General features: G+C 31.2%; 3 protein-coding genes across 5 annotated transcripts; all 3 read left to right on the top strand.

Annotated features, from left to right (window-relative positions):
* The first annotated feature begins 229 nt into the window (after positions 1 to 229).
* Positions 230 to 3999, top strand: LOC123320908 (E3 ubiquitin-protein ligase siah-1-like). Of its 3 annotated transcripts, XR_006538820.1 has the most exons (4): positions 230 to 956; positions 1788 to 2012; positions 2458 to 2737; positions 3018 to 3999. XR_006538820.1 is itself a non-coding variant. In XM_044908399.1 (3 exons), the coding sequence occupies exons 1-3, from the start codon at positions 932 to 934 to the stop codon at positions 3116 to 3118; spliced, it is 351 nt and encodes a 116-aa protein (XP_044764334.1). In that variant the 5' UTR covers positions 230 to 931; the 3' UTR covers positions 3119 to 3999. The 3 variants fall into 3 exon arrangements, 2 of the variants coding, with proteins under 2 accessions (XP_044764334.1, XP_044764336.1); XM_044908399.1 differs by lacking the exon at positions 2458 to 2737; XM_044908401.1 differs by having other exon boundaries at positions 2458 to 3999.
* A 1772-nt stretch (positions 4000 to 5771) lies between these two features.
* On the top strand, positions 5772 to 8123 carry LOC123320913 (E3 ubiquitin-protein ligase siah-1-like). Its single transcript, XM_044908406.1, has 3 exons — positions 5772 to 6498; positions 7330 to 7554; positions 8000 to 8123. Exons 1-3 carry the CDS (start codon positions 6474 to 6476, stop codon positions 8023 to 8025), a joined length of 276 nt encoding a protein of 91 aa, XP_044764341.1. The 5' UTR covers positions 5772 to 6473; the 3' UTR covers positions 8026 to 8123.
* A 3518-nt stretch (positions 8124 to 11641) lies between these two features.
* Positions 11642 to 13705, top strand: LOC123320909 (E3 ubiquitin-protein ligase siah-1-like). Its single transcript, XM_044908402.1, has 3 exons — positions 11642 to 12016; positions 12848 to 13072; positions 13519 to 13705. Exons 1-3 carry the CDS (start codon positions 11992 to 11994, stop codon positions 13542 to 13544), a joined length of 276 nt encoding a protein of 91 aa, XP_044764337.1. The 5' UTR covers positions 11642 to 11991; the 3' UTR covers positions 13545 to 13705.

The following is a 13705-nucleotide window of genomic DNA, read 5'->3' as shown; positions in this document are numbered from 1 at the left end:
ATCGATTGACTGTCAAATCGTTTATCGGACAATCTTAGTGTTATGAAACCCGCTGTTAAAGTATCAAATCCAGTGGTTTCGCTGCATTCATCCTAGATGAACGCAAAAGATGAATAAATTATTCGGAATATCAGAAAATTTAAGCAGAATTTATAATATTTATGGGACTCATTGAATAGTATTTAGATTCAAATATTGATTCTAGGTTTCTTGTTACTTCCATCCAAAAAATTATTTCCTGATTTTGAATTATTCGAAATAAGTCTTCTTCTATTCAATTTCAAGGGTTTACGTGTAACTGTAAATTGATTATTGCGATCATCTGTTTTTTTCCCGAAAATATGTCAGACACATATAAAAATGTCAGGGTTCTTAGTAGAAACGGGACAAATTAACTAAAATAAATTGGCAATCAGCTATTATTGGGCTTCTTGTTTGTTTCATTTCAATTTTTATTTTATAATAACTCTAAGTTTATGAATATGCTATTATGAATGCCTAAATTCAATTACCTACTCCTGCAGATTTCTCGGCCACAATTTCCAATGAAGCATGTATCTCTCGAGATTTCAAACTGAAAATTTTTGGTTTTTTAGCATCTTATTTTTCCAATTGAGTTATATCAATAATTTCATTTTTGTGCAATGTCCGAATTGAATATTTAAGTCTACTGATGATTCTCTTCAGTTACATTTGAAATTCTTCTTCTTTTGTTGTTATTCCTCGAGCCTTATATTCTGTGGTCCCAAATTTATATACCAATGTTCGATAGGTTTGCTTATCATTCTTGTCCTGACTTCCAACGGAGAACCTAGTCTGTTGTTAAGTGACGGTTAATTTGGTTTTACTCTAGTGACTGCTAAAACTGTTATTACCAGTGCTGAAACATTTGTTTGCCACAGTCCTGTATATCAACACAAATCCTGCCACTATGATTGCTGATGAAGAATATTTAGGTGAGTAATCAAATACTTATGTTCGTGAATGTATAATAGCTCAATATAGACTATACAGAGTGAGTAAAAATTTTGGTACAGAATTAACATTTTCGGTGTTGACTATTTTTTTGAAAATCTCTGAACATTGATTTTTTTGAATGGAAACTCTAACGCTTTGTGCCAAAAATGGATAGAACTTCTGTTGTTTAGGATGATTCGGTCTTTGGTGAGGCTTTTTATGTAGCCTTTTTTTATTGTAGGGATGAAATGGTTAAACTTGAAGGGTATTTTTACTTTCTGTTACTTTGTGTTATCGAGAACATGCCATTTTCTAAGGAAGTACCTACTTCAGGAAATATCAAGGAACATTCCAGATAATTAATGAATTACCACCCTACAGAGAGTGCTTATTTTTGACAATCACTTCTAAAGCGTATGTTATCGACCTCAAAATCCCTAAGAATGTGGAGTTTTGAGTTCAATAAGTTTCATCAATGTTATAAAAGAGGCCTCTACAAGAAAATTCCATCAACAAGCAAATAATCCTCATATTAACAAAATGTCTATTCATGTCTGGTATAAAAAGTTATGGTTGCAATTTAAAAAAAAATCAACTTCCCTGTACCCATCATCCATGAAAAAATCTCAATTTATACCATGAAAATTTGCGTATTTCAAAAAAGAATTGTCCAGTATTTTTCTACAAAATAGGTAATACCGAAGGTATGAATTTTGTCCGTTACTCCTCTGTAATAACATCCTGAAATTCAATCAGGTTTTTACATGAATGAATCTTTTCCCATCAATTTAGATGTTAAGTGTACCAAATAAAACATTTAATATTTTCAGATGATAATGTGGCTCAAACTATTATGAAAAGCATAAGGAATGCCATGAAATGCTGCTGTTGTGGAAAGACCATGGAACTACCAATATGGACTTGTTTGTCTGGCCACAATATATGTTCCAAATGCACTAAATCGAACGAAGTATGTCCGCAATGTTTCGGTAATACCAAGGAACGTTTGAGGAATTTCGAATTAGAAAAAATCTATAATATCTGCATAGGTAAAAGTGAGTAAAATAATAATTTTTTTAATTAGCCTTAGCCATATCGTTTTATACTATAACCTACTAGCTAGATTTTAAAATCAACGGTATTATTTGAAGCATTTTCAATTCCAAATTTTTCACCATTTTTGAAAATAATTTCCTCCTCAACCTTTGCTTCGAACATTTTCTCTCTCTACCTATAATAGTAAGGCGAAACTGGATTCTACTCAGCGCCATTGTTTATGAATTCTGTATTATACTCTTGAGTAACAACTGCAGAAATAGTATAAAAGATATTGAATTCCGAAAAAAAAAGATTTTAAGAAATACAATAAATATTTATCATTCAATAATTTTTCTCGAAAATTTTGAGCAATAGACCTATTGTTCAAAAATTCCATTATGCACTTTCTATTCCAGTATTCAAGGAGATAACCAAAATATTACCCTTTAAATTTTTTTCCAGGTCCAACATTCTTTGAAGAAGAATAGAAGAGAGGGTTTAATTCCATGTTATCACTGAGGCTGACAAGGAGCAAGTTAAAACTGTGATTAATTTTCTGTGAATACCACTATTTATAGAAAAGATTCATTTTATACATACGTATAATGAAAGAAATGTATTTAATATTTCAAAATATAAAGTTTCGAGTAACTCCAACCATTTATCACTAGTTAATCCCAATGAATAAAAAAATTACAGGAACATAGGAAAGTAAAATTATACTTTTGATGAAATTGATCAGGTAAAATGGCTCAGGTGTAACAAACAATCTAAAGTTAGAAAGTTGGATCAAAATTCATGGTATATCCAAAAATGTTGTGTTCAACGAAGGAGAAGAGAAAAATAATACAAGCTCTTTAAAAATTATTGTAATGTTGCAGTGGTTCCCGGAATATTTTCAGATTTCAATAATATTTACGGTTTGAACACAGAAAGATAAACAAAATAAAAAAGATGATAATAAACAAACGGCTTATTATGCCTTCATATCGAGGAGAAAATAATTATAAAAATTATTTCAGATATACTTAGAGCACCCTGTTCAAATGAATCTAGACCGCAAACATTAGCTGGAGGAAACCATATAAAGGACACAGACACATTTGATTTATTGAAACAATAATTTCCTGGATGAATAATCTCCAGAAACGCTGATGTCAATTGGCAACCAAGATCATGTGATTTGACACCGTTGGACTTTTTTCTTTGGGGGTTATGTGAGAAGCCAGGTCTATAAGAATAATCCACAATCGATTCCTGAACTAAAGAATAAAATAATTCGTGTCATAAGTGAGTTAGAGCCTTGATTATGTCAAAATTTCATTGAAAATTTAAACAAAGGAGTAGACGTCCGTAGAGCTGCAAGAGGAGGCCATTTGGCAGCTTTATTTTCCGTACATAAATGTCATAACTGATACTTCAATTACCAATAAACATTTCTGGAAAACGATTGCAAATTATGTGTTTTATTTATTTAAAAAAAAAACCGCGTAATTTGAAACACCCTTTATATATAGTTTCGGCTAGTATAGCCGAAACTATAAATCAACAAATGTGACAAGATCTTGTGCTTCTTTGCCTAATAAAAATTTATACCAAAAATGCTAAAATAAATTGTTTTTTCTCCTTGACTTTCACGAGAGTATAGTGTTCCATGTGTGTAATTTTTTTCTGTTTATAACTCCTTAATACGATCCTGCTTCCTTTTTTTTTACAATGAATATAAAAAAAAACGAATACTCAAACTGTTTTTCCTTTCAATGAATGTCTCAATCATTGTTTGCTTGGTGTTTGTGATGATCACCTTAATGCCTCAATTTTTCGTATATTTCTTATTACTTCTTATTTTTATCATATTCGGAATCATCTTCATTAAAAATGTTTTCATGGCTCGTAGATCATCTGACTGCAGAAAAAGGAATTCTTCACACTGGTTTAATTTGAAAAATTATGAATATTTAAAGAACTTATTTTGGAGTCGTGGAATTTGTGAAATTCTTCATTCTCGCATACATGATAGAACACAATTCAGACCAGAATTGCCCTAAAAAATGGTGAACAAGAAAGTCAAGTCTTATACATTTCCAAATTGATGCGAAAGATTTCAATGGGTGATTCTTTAGCGGAAATTAAGAATACTCTTTCATGTAACTTTTTCCTCCAAGTTACAGCCATTTAAAATTGGCTAAAAATTGTTTTTATTCAATATATCCACTTTGGAAAAATTCAGAAGAATGAAATTCGGCAGATAACTGATGCTAATAAAATGGCAGTTTTTGAGTGTTTTTGTTTCCCTGAATTGTAATCACAAGGGGCTGAGAAAAACGACCCCTATAATATTTTGCTGAGAACTTTTCAATGCGCCTATATGTTCCTATTTAAATAATCGATTCAAAAAGTCAAACACAGTCTGCAACTTTTTTATGTCTTGACTTTTCATCCTACATTTGTTAGCTTGATTGAAAAAGAATAAAATACTGCTCAGACTCTTTCACCATAAATTCAGAGTCAGAGAGGTTGTCATATATATAGAAAAAAAACAGTAGCTGCTGTCAAATGAGAAATACCTTTATTGTACTGATTTCATCTTATTTTTAAGGTGGTATATTAAATAAAAACTATTTTTTTTGCCTAATTTTAAAAGGCTATAACTTGGAAGGAAAAGGGTGCTGAACAAAAAAAGTTATATGTTATATGAAACACCCCCCTTAATTTTTGCCAAAGAATCGCCCTTTGAAATCTTTCGGATCAATTTAGAAACACTCTGTGTAAGCCGTACACATCCTTGGTACTTGCAGATCAGACTCTCCCTGAACACCTCAGGTATATTTGTACCTGTCAAGAGGCAGGTAACAGGTCACAGTTACAAGTAACAGCAACTCATTTAGAGATGAGTTTCTGTTTCTCCGAATAGGACCTTCAAATGGGTGTTCCATAAAAGCATTGAGTATTGAACCCCTTCATGGTAATAGACTTTTGAAAGATGTTCACACAACAATGTCATTTTGATGATTGCCAACTGAAAGGTTACTTGTTTGGTACTCATAAAGTGATTAGGTAGATTTTGAGTAATTGATTATTGAAACGATTTTAATGAAGGTTATTATTTATGCTTATGCAGGTAGTGTAGCAAGTATTTTCAAGAAGCGCAATACTTTCCCAAGCTAAGGACTAAACTTTTGTCAATTTTTCTTTTACCAAAGAGATGATGATTGAGCCTCACCAACTTTCATAAATAACCATGAATTTCATGGAATTTTTCCTAACAATCTCAAATATTGCATGGATTATTTTGAGTCTTCATTAAAAATTCACTTAATTTCACCAGCATCTACACAAAAAACTAGCCACAGGTTTCATAAAGCTTGATCAGGGAATCAACGCTTAATTGACGAATAGACGTCAATTTATTTTCAATAGATATCTCATATTTCTTTCAGAATATCATTCTTGAATCAAATTATGTTCATAGGTGCATTCATTCATTCTCAATTGCTATTTCTTCAATATTCAGAAATGGAAAGGTTTCAGTGATTTCGTTTTAGAAATCGATTGACTGTCAAATCGTTTATCGGACAATCTTAGTGTTATGAAACCCGCTGTTAAAGTATCAAATCCAGTGGTTTCGCTGCATTCATCCTAGATGAACGCAAAAGATGAATAAATTATTCGGAATATCAGAAAATTTAAGCAGAATTTATAATATTTATGGGACTCATTGAATAGTATTTAGATTCAAATATTGATTCTAGGTTTCTTGTTACTTCCATCCAAAAAATTATTTCCTGATTTTGAATTATTCGAAATAAGTCTTCTTCTATTCAATTTCAAGGGTTTACGTGTAACTGTAAATTGATTATTGCGATCATCTGTTTTTTTCCCGAAAATATGTCAGACACATATAAAAATGTCAGGGTTCTTAGTAGAAACGGGACAAATTAACTAAAATAAATTGGCAATCAGCTATTATTGGGCTTCTTGTTTGTTTCATTTCAATTTTTATTTTATAATAACTCTAAGTTTATGAATATGCTATTATGAATGCCTAAATTCAATTACCTACTCCTGCAGATTTCTCGGCCACAATTTCCAATGAAGCATGTATCTCTCGAGATTTCAAACTGAAAATTTTTGGTTTTTTAGCATCTTATTTTTCCAATTGAGTTATATCAATAATTTCATTTTTGTGCAATGTCCGAATTGAATATTTAAGTCTACTGATGATTCTCTTCAGTTACATTTGAAATTCTTCTTCTTTTGTTGTTATTCCTCGAGCATTATATTCTGTGGTCCCAAATTTATATACCAATGTTCGATAGGTTTGCTTATCATTCTTGTCCTGACTTCCAACGGAGAACCTAGTCTGTTGTTAAGTGACGGTTAATTTGGTTTTACTCTAGTGACTGCTAAAACTGTTATTACCAGTGCTGAAACATTTGTTTGCCACAGTCCTGTATATCAACACAAATCCTGCCACTATGATTGCTGATGAAGAATATTTAGGTGAGTAATCAAATACTTATGTTCGTGAATGTATAATAGCTCAATATAGACTATACAGAGTGAGTAAAAATTTACGTACAGAATTAACATTTTCGGTGTTGACTATTTTTTTGAAAATCTCTGAACATTGATTTTTTTGAATGGAAACTCTAACGCTTTGTGCCAAAAATGGATAGAACTTCTGTTGTTTAGGATGATTCGGTCTTTGGTGAGGCTTTTTATGTAGCCTTTTTTTATTGTAGGGATGAAATGGTTAAACTTGAAGGGTATTTTTACTTTCTGTCACTTTGTGTTATCGAGAACATGCCATTTTCTAAGGAAGTACCTACTTCAGGAAATATCAAGGAACATTCCAGATAATTAATGAATTACCACCCTACAGAGAGTGCTTATTTTTGACAATCACTTCTAAAGCGTATGTTATCGACCTCAAAATCCCTAAGAATGTGGAGTTTTGAGTTCAATAAGTTTCATCAATGTTATAAAAGAGGCCTCTACAAGAAAATTCCATCAACAAGCAAATAATCCTCATATTAACAAAATGTCTATTCATGTCTGGTATAAAAAGTTATGGTTGCAATTTAAAAAAAAATCAACTTCCCTGTACCCATCATCCATGAAAAAATCTCAATTTATACCATGAAAATTTGCGTATTTCAAAAAAGAATTGTCCAGTATTTTTCTACAAAATAGGTAATACCGAAGGTATGAATTTTGTCCGTTACTCCTCTGTAATAACATCCTGAAATTCAATCAGGTTTTTACATGAATGAATCTTTTCCCATCAATTTAGATGTTAAGTGTACCAAATAAAACATTTAATATTTTCAGATGATAATGTGGCTCAAACTATTATGAAAAGCATAAGGAATGCCATGAAATGCTGCTGTTGTGGAAAGACCATGGAACTACCAATATGGACTTGTTTGTCTGGCCACAATATATGTTCCAAATGCACTAAATCGAACGAAGTATGTCCGCAATGTTTCGGTAATACCAAGGAACGTTTGAGGAATTTCGAATTAGAAAAAATCTATAATATCTGCATAGGTAAAAGTGAGTAAAATAATAATTTTTTTAATTAGCCTTAGCCATATCGTTTTATACTATAACCTACTAGCTAGATTTTAAAATCAACGGTATTATTTGAAGCATTTTCAATTCCAAATTTTTCACCATTTTTGAAAATAATTTCCTCCTCAACCTTTGCTTCGAACATTTTCTCTCTCTACCTATAATAGTAAGGCGAAACTGGATTCTACTCAGCGCCATTGTTTATGAATTCTGTATTATACTCTTGAGTAACAACTGCAGAAATAGTATAAAAGATATTGAATTCCGAAAAAAAAAGATTTTAAGAAATACAATAAATATTTATCATTCAATAATTTTTCTCGAAAATTTTGAGCAATAGACCTATTGTTCAAAAATTCCAATATGCACTTTCTATTCCAGTATTCAAGGAGATAACCAAAATATTACCCTTTAAATTTTTTTCCAGGTCCAACATTCTTTGAAGAAGAATAGAAGAGAGGGTTTAATTCCATGTTATCACTGAAGCTGACAAGGAGCAAGTTAAAACTGTGATTAATTTTCTGTGAATACCACTATTTATAGAAAAGATTCATTTTTACATACGTATAATGAAAGAAATGTATTTAATATTTCAAAATATAAAGTTTCGAGTAACTCCAACCATTTATCACTAGTTAATCCCAATGAATAAAAAAATTACAGGAACATAGGAAAGTAAAATTATACTTTTGATGAAATTGATCAGGTAAAATGGCTCAGGTGTAACAAACAATCTAAAGTTAGAAAGTTGGATCAAAATTCATGGTATATCCAAAAATGTTGTGTTCAACGAAGGAGAAGAGAAAAATAATACAAGCTCTTTAAAAATTATTGTAATGTTGCAGTGGTTCCCGGAATATTTTCAGATTTCAATAATATTTACGGTTTGAACACAGAAAGATAAACAAAATAAAAAAGATGATAATAAACAAACGGCTTATTATGCCTTCATATCGAGGAGAAAATAATTATAAAAATTATTTCAGATATACTTAGAGCACCCTGTTCAAATGAATCTAGACCGCAAACATTAGCTGGAGGAAACCATATAAAGGACACACACATTTGATTTATTGAAACAATAATTTCCTGGATGAATAATCTCCAGAAACGCTGATGTCAATTGGCAACCAAGATCATGTGATTTGACACCGTTGGACTTTTTTCTTTGGGGGTTATGTGAGAAGCCAGGTCTATAAGAATAATCCACAATCGATTCCTGAACTAAAGAATAAAATAATTCGTGTCATAAGTGAGTTAGAGCCTTGATTATGTCAAAATTTCATTGAAAATTTAAACAAAGGAGTAGACGTCCGTAGAGCTGCAAGAGGAGGCCATTTGGCAGCTTTATTTTCCGTACATAAATGTCATAACTGATACTTCAATTACCAATAAACATTTCTGGAAAACGATTGCAAATTATGTGTTTCATTTATTTAAAAAAAAAAACGCGTAATTTGAAACACCCTTTATATATAGTTTCGGCTAGTATAGCCGAAACTATAAATCAACAAATGTGACAAGATCTTGTGCTTCTTTGCCTAATAAAAATTTATACCAAAAATGCTAAAATAAATTGTTTTTTCTCCTTGACTTTCACGAGAGTATAGTGTTCCATGTGTGTAATTTTTTTCTGTTTATAACTTCTTAATACGATCCTGCTTCCTTTTTTTTTACAATGAATATAAAAAAAAACGAATACTCAAACTGTTTTTCCTTTCAATGAATGTCTCAATCATTGTTTGCTTGGTGTTTGTGATGATCACCTTAATGCCTCAATTTTTCGTATATTTCTTATTACTTCTTATTTTTATCATATTCGGAATCATCTTCATTAAAAATGTTTTCATGGCTCGTAGATCATCTGACTGCAGAAAAAGGAATTCTTCACACTGGTTTAATTTGAAAAATTATGAATATTTAAAGAACTTATTTTGGAGTCGTGGAATTTGTGAAATTCTTCATTCTCGCATACATGATAGAACAATTCAGACCAGAATTGCCCTAAAAAATGGTGAACAAGAAAGTCAATTCTTATACATTTCCGAATTGATGCGAAAGATTTCAATGATTCTTTAGCGAAAATTAAGGATACTCTTTCATGTAACTTTTTCCTCCAAGTTACAGCCCTTTAAAATTGGTTAAAAATTGTTTTTATTCAATATATCCACTTTGGAAAAATTCAGAAGAATGAAATTCGGCAGATAACTGATGCTAATAAAATGCCAGTTTCTGAGTGTTTTTGTTTCCCTGAATTGTAATCACAAGGGGCTGAGAAAAACGACCCCTATAATATTTTGCATGAGAACTTTTCAATCCGCCTATATGTTCCTATTTAAACAATCTATTCAAAAAGTCAAACACAGTCTGCGTCTTTTTTATGTCTTGACTTTTTATCCTACATTTGTTAGCTTGATTGCAAAAAAATAAAATACTGCTCAGACTCTTTCACCATAAATTCAGAGTCAGAGAGGTTGTCATATATATATAAAAAAAAAACAGTAGCTGCTGTCAAATGAGAAATACCTTTATTGTACTGATTTTATCTCATTTTTTAAGTAGTATATTAAATAAAAACAATTTTTTTTGCCTAATTTTAAAAGGCTATAACTTGGAAGGAAAAGGGTGTTGAACAAAAAAAGTTATATGCTATATGAAACATACCCCTTAATTTTTGCCAAAGAATCACCCTTTGAAATCTTTCGGATCAATTTAGAAACACTCTGTGTAAGCCGTACACATCCTTGGTACTTGCAGATCAGACTCTCCCTGAACACCTCAGGTATATTTGTACCTCATTTGCAACTCATTAAGAAATGAGTTTCTGTTTCTCCGAATAGGACCTTCAAATGGGTGTTCCATAAAAGCATTGAGTATTGAACCCCTCCATGGTAATGGACTTTTGAAAGATGTTCGCAGAACAATGTCATTTTGATGATTGCCACTGAAAGGTTACTGGTTTGGTACTCATAAAGTGATTAGGTAGATTTTGAGTAATTGATTATTGAAACGATTTTAATGAAGGTTATTATTTAGGCTTATGCAGGTATTGTAGCAAGTATTTTCAAGAAGCGCACTACTTTCCCGAGCTAAGGACTAAACTTTTGTCAATTTTTCTTATACCTAAGAGATGGTGATTGAGCCCCACCAACTTTCATAAATAACCATAAATTTCATGGGAATTTTGCCTAACAATCTCAAATATTGCATGGATTATTTTGAGTCTTCATTAAGAATTCACTTAATTTCACCAGCATCCACACAAAAAACTAGCCCCAGGTTTCATTAAGCTTGATCAGGGAATCAACGCTTGATTGACGAATAGACGTCAATTTATTTTCAATAGATATTTCATATTTCATTCAGCATATCATTCTTGCATCAAATTATGATGTTCATAGGTGCATTCATTCATTCTCAATTGCTATTTCTTCAATATTCAGAAATGGAAAGGTTTCAGTGATTTCGTTTTAGAAATCGATTGACTGTCAAATCGTTTATCGGACAATCTTAGTGTTATGAAACCCGCTGTTAAAGTATCAAATCCAGTGGTTTCGCTGCATTCATCCTAGATGAACGCAAAAGATGAATAAATTATTCGGAATATCAGAAAATTTAAGCAGAATTTATAATATTTATGGGACTCATTGAATAGTATTTAGATTCAAATATTGATTCTAGGTTTCTTGCTCGGTTTCTTGTTACTTCCATCCAAAAAATTATTTCCTGATTTTGAATTATTCGAAATAAGTCTTCTTCTATTCAATTTCAAGGGTTTACGTGTAACTGTAAATTGATTATTGCGATCATCTGTTTTTTTCCCGAAAATATGTCAGACACATATAAAAATGTCAGGGTTCTTAGTAGAAACGGGACAAATTAACTAAAATAAATTGGCAATCAGCTATTATTGGGCTTCTTGTTTGTTTCATTTCAATTGTTATTTTATAATAACTCTAAGTTTATGAATATGGTATTATGAATGCCTAAATTCAATTACCTACTCCTGCAGATTTCTCGGCCACAATTTCCAATGAAGCATGTATCTCGAGAGATTTCAAACTGAAAATTTTTGGTTTTTTAGCATCTTATTTTTCCAATTGAGTTATATCAATAATTTCATTTTTGTGCAATGTCCGAATTGAATATTTAAGTCTACTGATGATTCTCTTCAGTTACATTTGAAATTCTTCTTCTTTTGTTGTTATTCCTCGAGCATTATATTCTGTGGTCCCAAATTTATATACCAATGTTCGATAGGTTTGCTTATCATTCTTGTCCTGACTTCCAACGGAGAACCTAGTCTGTTGTTAAGTGACGGTTAATTTGGTTTTACTCTAGTGACTGCTAAAACTGTTATTACCAGTGCTGAAACATTTGTTTGCCACAGTCCTGTATATCAACACAAATCCTGCCACTATGATTGCTGATGAAGAATATTTAGGTGAGTAATCAAATACTTATGTTCGTGAATGTATAATAGCTCAATATAGACTATACAGAGTGAGTAAAAATTTACGTACAGAATTAACATTTTCGGTGTTGACTATTTTTTTGAAAATCTCTGAACATTGATTTTTTTGAATGGAAACTCTAACGCTTTGTGCCAAAAATGGATAGAACTTCTGTTGTTTAGGATGATTCGGTCTTTGGTGAGGCTTTTTATGTAGCCTTTTTTTATTGTAGGGATGAAATGGTTAAACTTGAAGGGTATTTTTACTTTCTGTTACTTTGTGTTATCGAGAACATGCCATTTTCTAAGGAAGTACCTACTTCAGGAAATATCAAGGAACATTCCAGATAATTAATGAATTACCACCCTACAGAGAGTGCTTATTTTTGACAATCACTTCTAAAGCGTATGTTATCGACCTCAAAATCCCTAAGAATGTGGAGTTTTGAGTTCAATAAGTTTCATCAATGTTATAAAAGAGGCCTCTACAAGAAAATTCCATCAACAAGCAAATAATCCTCATATTAACAAAATGTCTATTCATGTCTGGTATAAAAAGTTATGGTTGCAATTTAAAAAAAAATCAACTTCCCTGTACCCATCATCCATGAAAAAATCTCAATTTATACCATGAAAATTTGCGTATTTCAAAAAAGAATTGTCCAGTATTTTTCTACAAAATAGGTAATACCGAAGGTATGAATTTTGTCCGTTACTCCTCTGTAATAACATCCTGAAATTCAATCAGGTTTTTACATGAATGAATCTTTTCCCATCAATTTAGATGTTAAGTGTACCAAATAAAACATTTAATATTTTCAGATGATAATGTGGCTCAAACTATTATGAAAAGCATAAGGAATGCCATGAAATGCTGCTGTTGTGGAAAGACCATGGAACTACCAATATGGACTTGTTTGTCTGGCCACAATATATGTTCCAAATGCACTAAATCGAACGAAGTATGTCCGCAATGTTTCGGTAATACCAAGGAACGTTTGAGGAATTTCGAATTAGAAAAAATCTATAATATCTGCATAGGTAAAAGTGAGTAAAATAATAATTTTTTTAATTAGCCTTAGCCATATCGTTTTATACTATAACCTACTAGCTAGATTTTAAAATCAACGGTATTATTTGAAGCATTTTCAATTCCAAATTTTTCACCATTTTTGAAAATAATTTCCTCCTCAACCTTTGCTTCGAACATTTTCTCTCTCTACCTATAATAGTAAGGCGAAACTGGATTCTACTCAGCGCCATTGTTTATGAATTCTGTATTATACTCTTGAGTAACAACTGCAGAAATAGTATAAAAGATATTGAATTCCGAAAAAAAAAAGATTTTAAGAAATACAATAAATATTTATCATTCAATAATTTTTCTCGAAAATTTTGAGCAATAGACCTATTGTTCAAAAATTCCATTATGCACTTTCTATTCCAGTATTCAAGGAGATAACCAAAATATTACCCTTTAAATTTTTTTCCAGGTCCAACATTCTTTGAAGAAGAATAGAAGAGAGGGTTTAATTCCATGTTATCACTGAGGCTGACAAGGAGCAAGTTAAAACTGTGATTAATTTTCTGTGAATACCACTATTTATAGAAAAGATTCATTTTATACATACGTATAATGAAAGAAATGTATTTAATATTTCAAAATATAAAGTTTCGAGT

This window comes from Coccinella septempunctata, chromosome 9 (genome assembly GCF_907165205.1).
Source record: "Coccinella septempunctata chromosome 9, icCocSept1.1, whole genome shotgun sequence".
Classification (NCBI taxonomy): Eukaryota; Metazoa; Arthropoda; class Insecta; order Coleoptera; family Coccinellidae; genus Coccinella; species Coccinella septempunctata.
The sequence above is the reverse complement of the archived record's forward strand: the minus strand, read 5'-3'. Positions and strand labels throughout refer to the sequence as shown.

Bases quoted from the DNA above. Each gene is read 5' to 3' on its own strand.
- LOC123320909 (XM_044908402.1), top strand. From the start codon at position 11,992: ATGATTGCTGATGAAGAATATTTAG. The intron at 12,017-12,847 runs GTGAGTAATCAA...TAATATTTTCAG, and splicing joins TGCTGATGAAGAATATTTAG to ATGATAATGTGGCTCAAACT. The intron at 13,073-13,518 runs GTGAGTAAAATA...ATTTTTTTCCAG, and splicing joins TAATATCTGCATAGGTAAAA to GTCCAACATTCTTTGAAGAA.
- LOC123320913 (XM_044908406.1), top strand. From the start codon at position 6,474: ATGATTGCTGATGAAGAATATTTAG. The intron at 6,499-7,329 runs GTGAGTAATCAA...TAATATTTTCAG, and splicing joins TGCTGATGAAGAATATTTAG to ATGATAATGTGGCTCAAACT. The intron at 7,555-7,999 runs GTGAGTAAAATA...ATTTTTTTCCAG, and splicing joins TAATATCTGCATAGGTAAAA to GTCCAACATTCTTTGAAGAA.
- LOC123320908 (XM_044908399.1), top strand. From the start codon at position 932: ATGATTGCTGATGAAGAATATTTAG. The intron at 957-1,787 runs GTGAGTAATCAA...TAATATTTTCAG, and splicing joins TGCTGATGAAGAATATTTAG to ATGATAATGTGGCTCAAACT. The intron at 2,013-3,017 runs GTGAGTAAAATA...AAATTATTTCAG, and splicing joins TAATATCTGCATAGGTAAAA to ATATACTTAGAGCACCCTGT.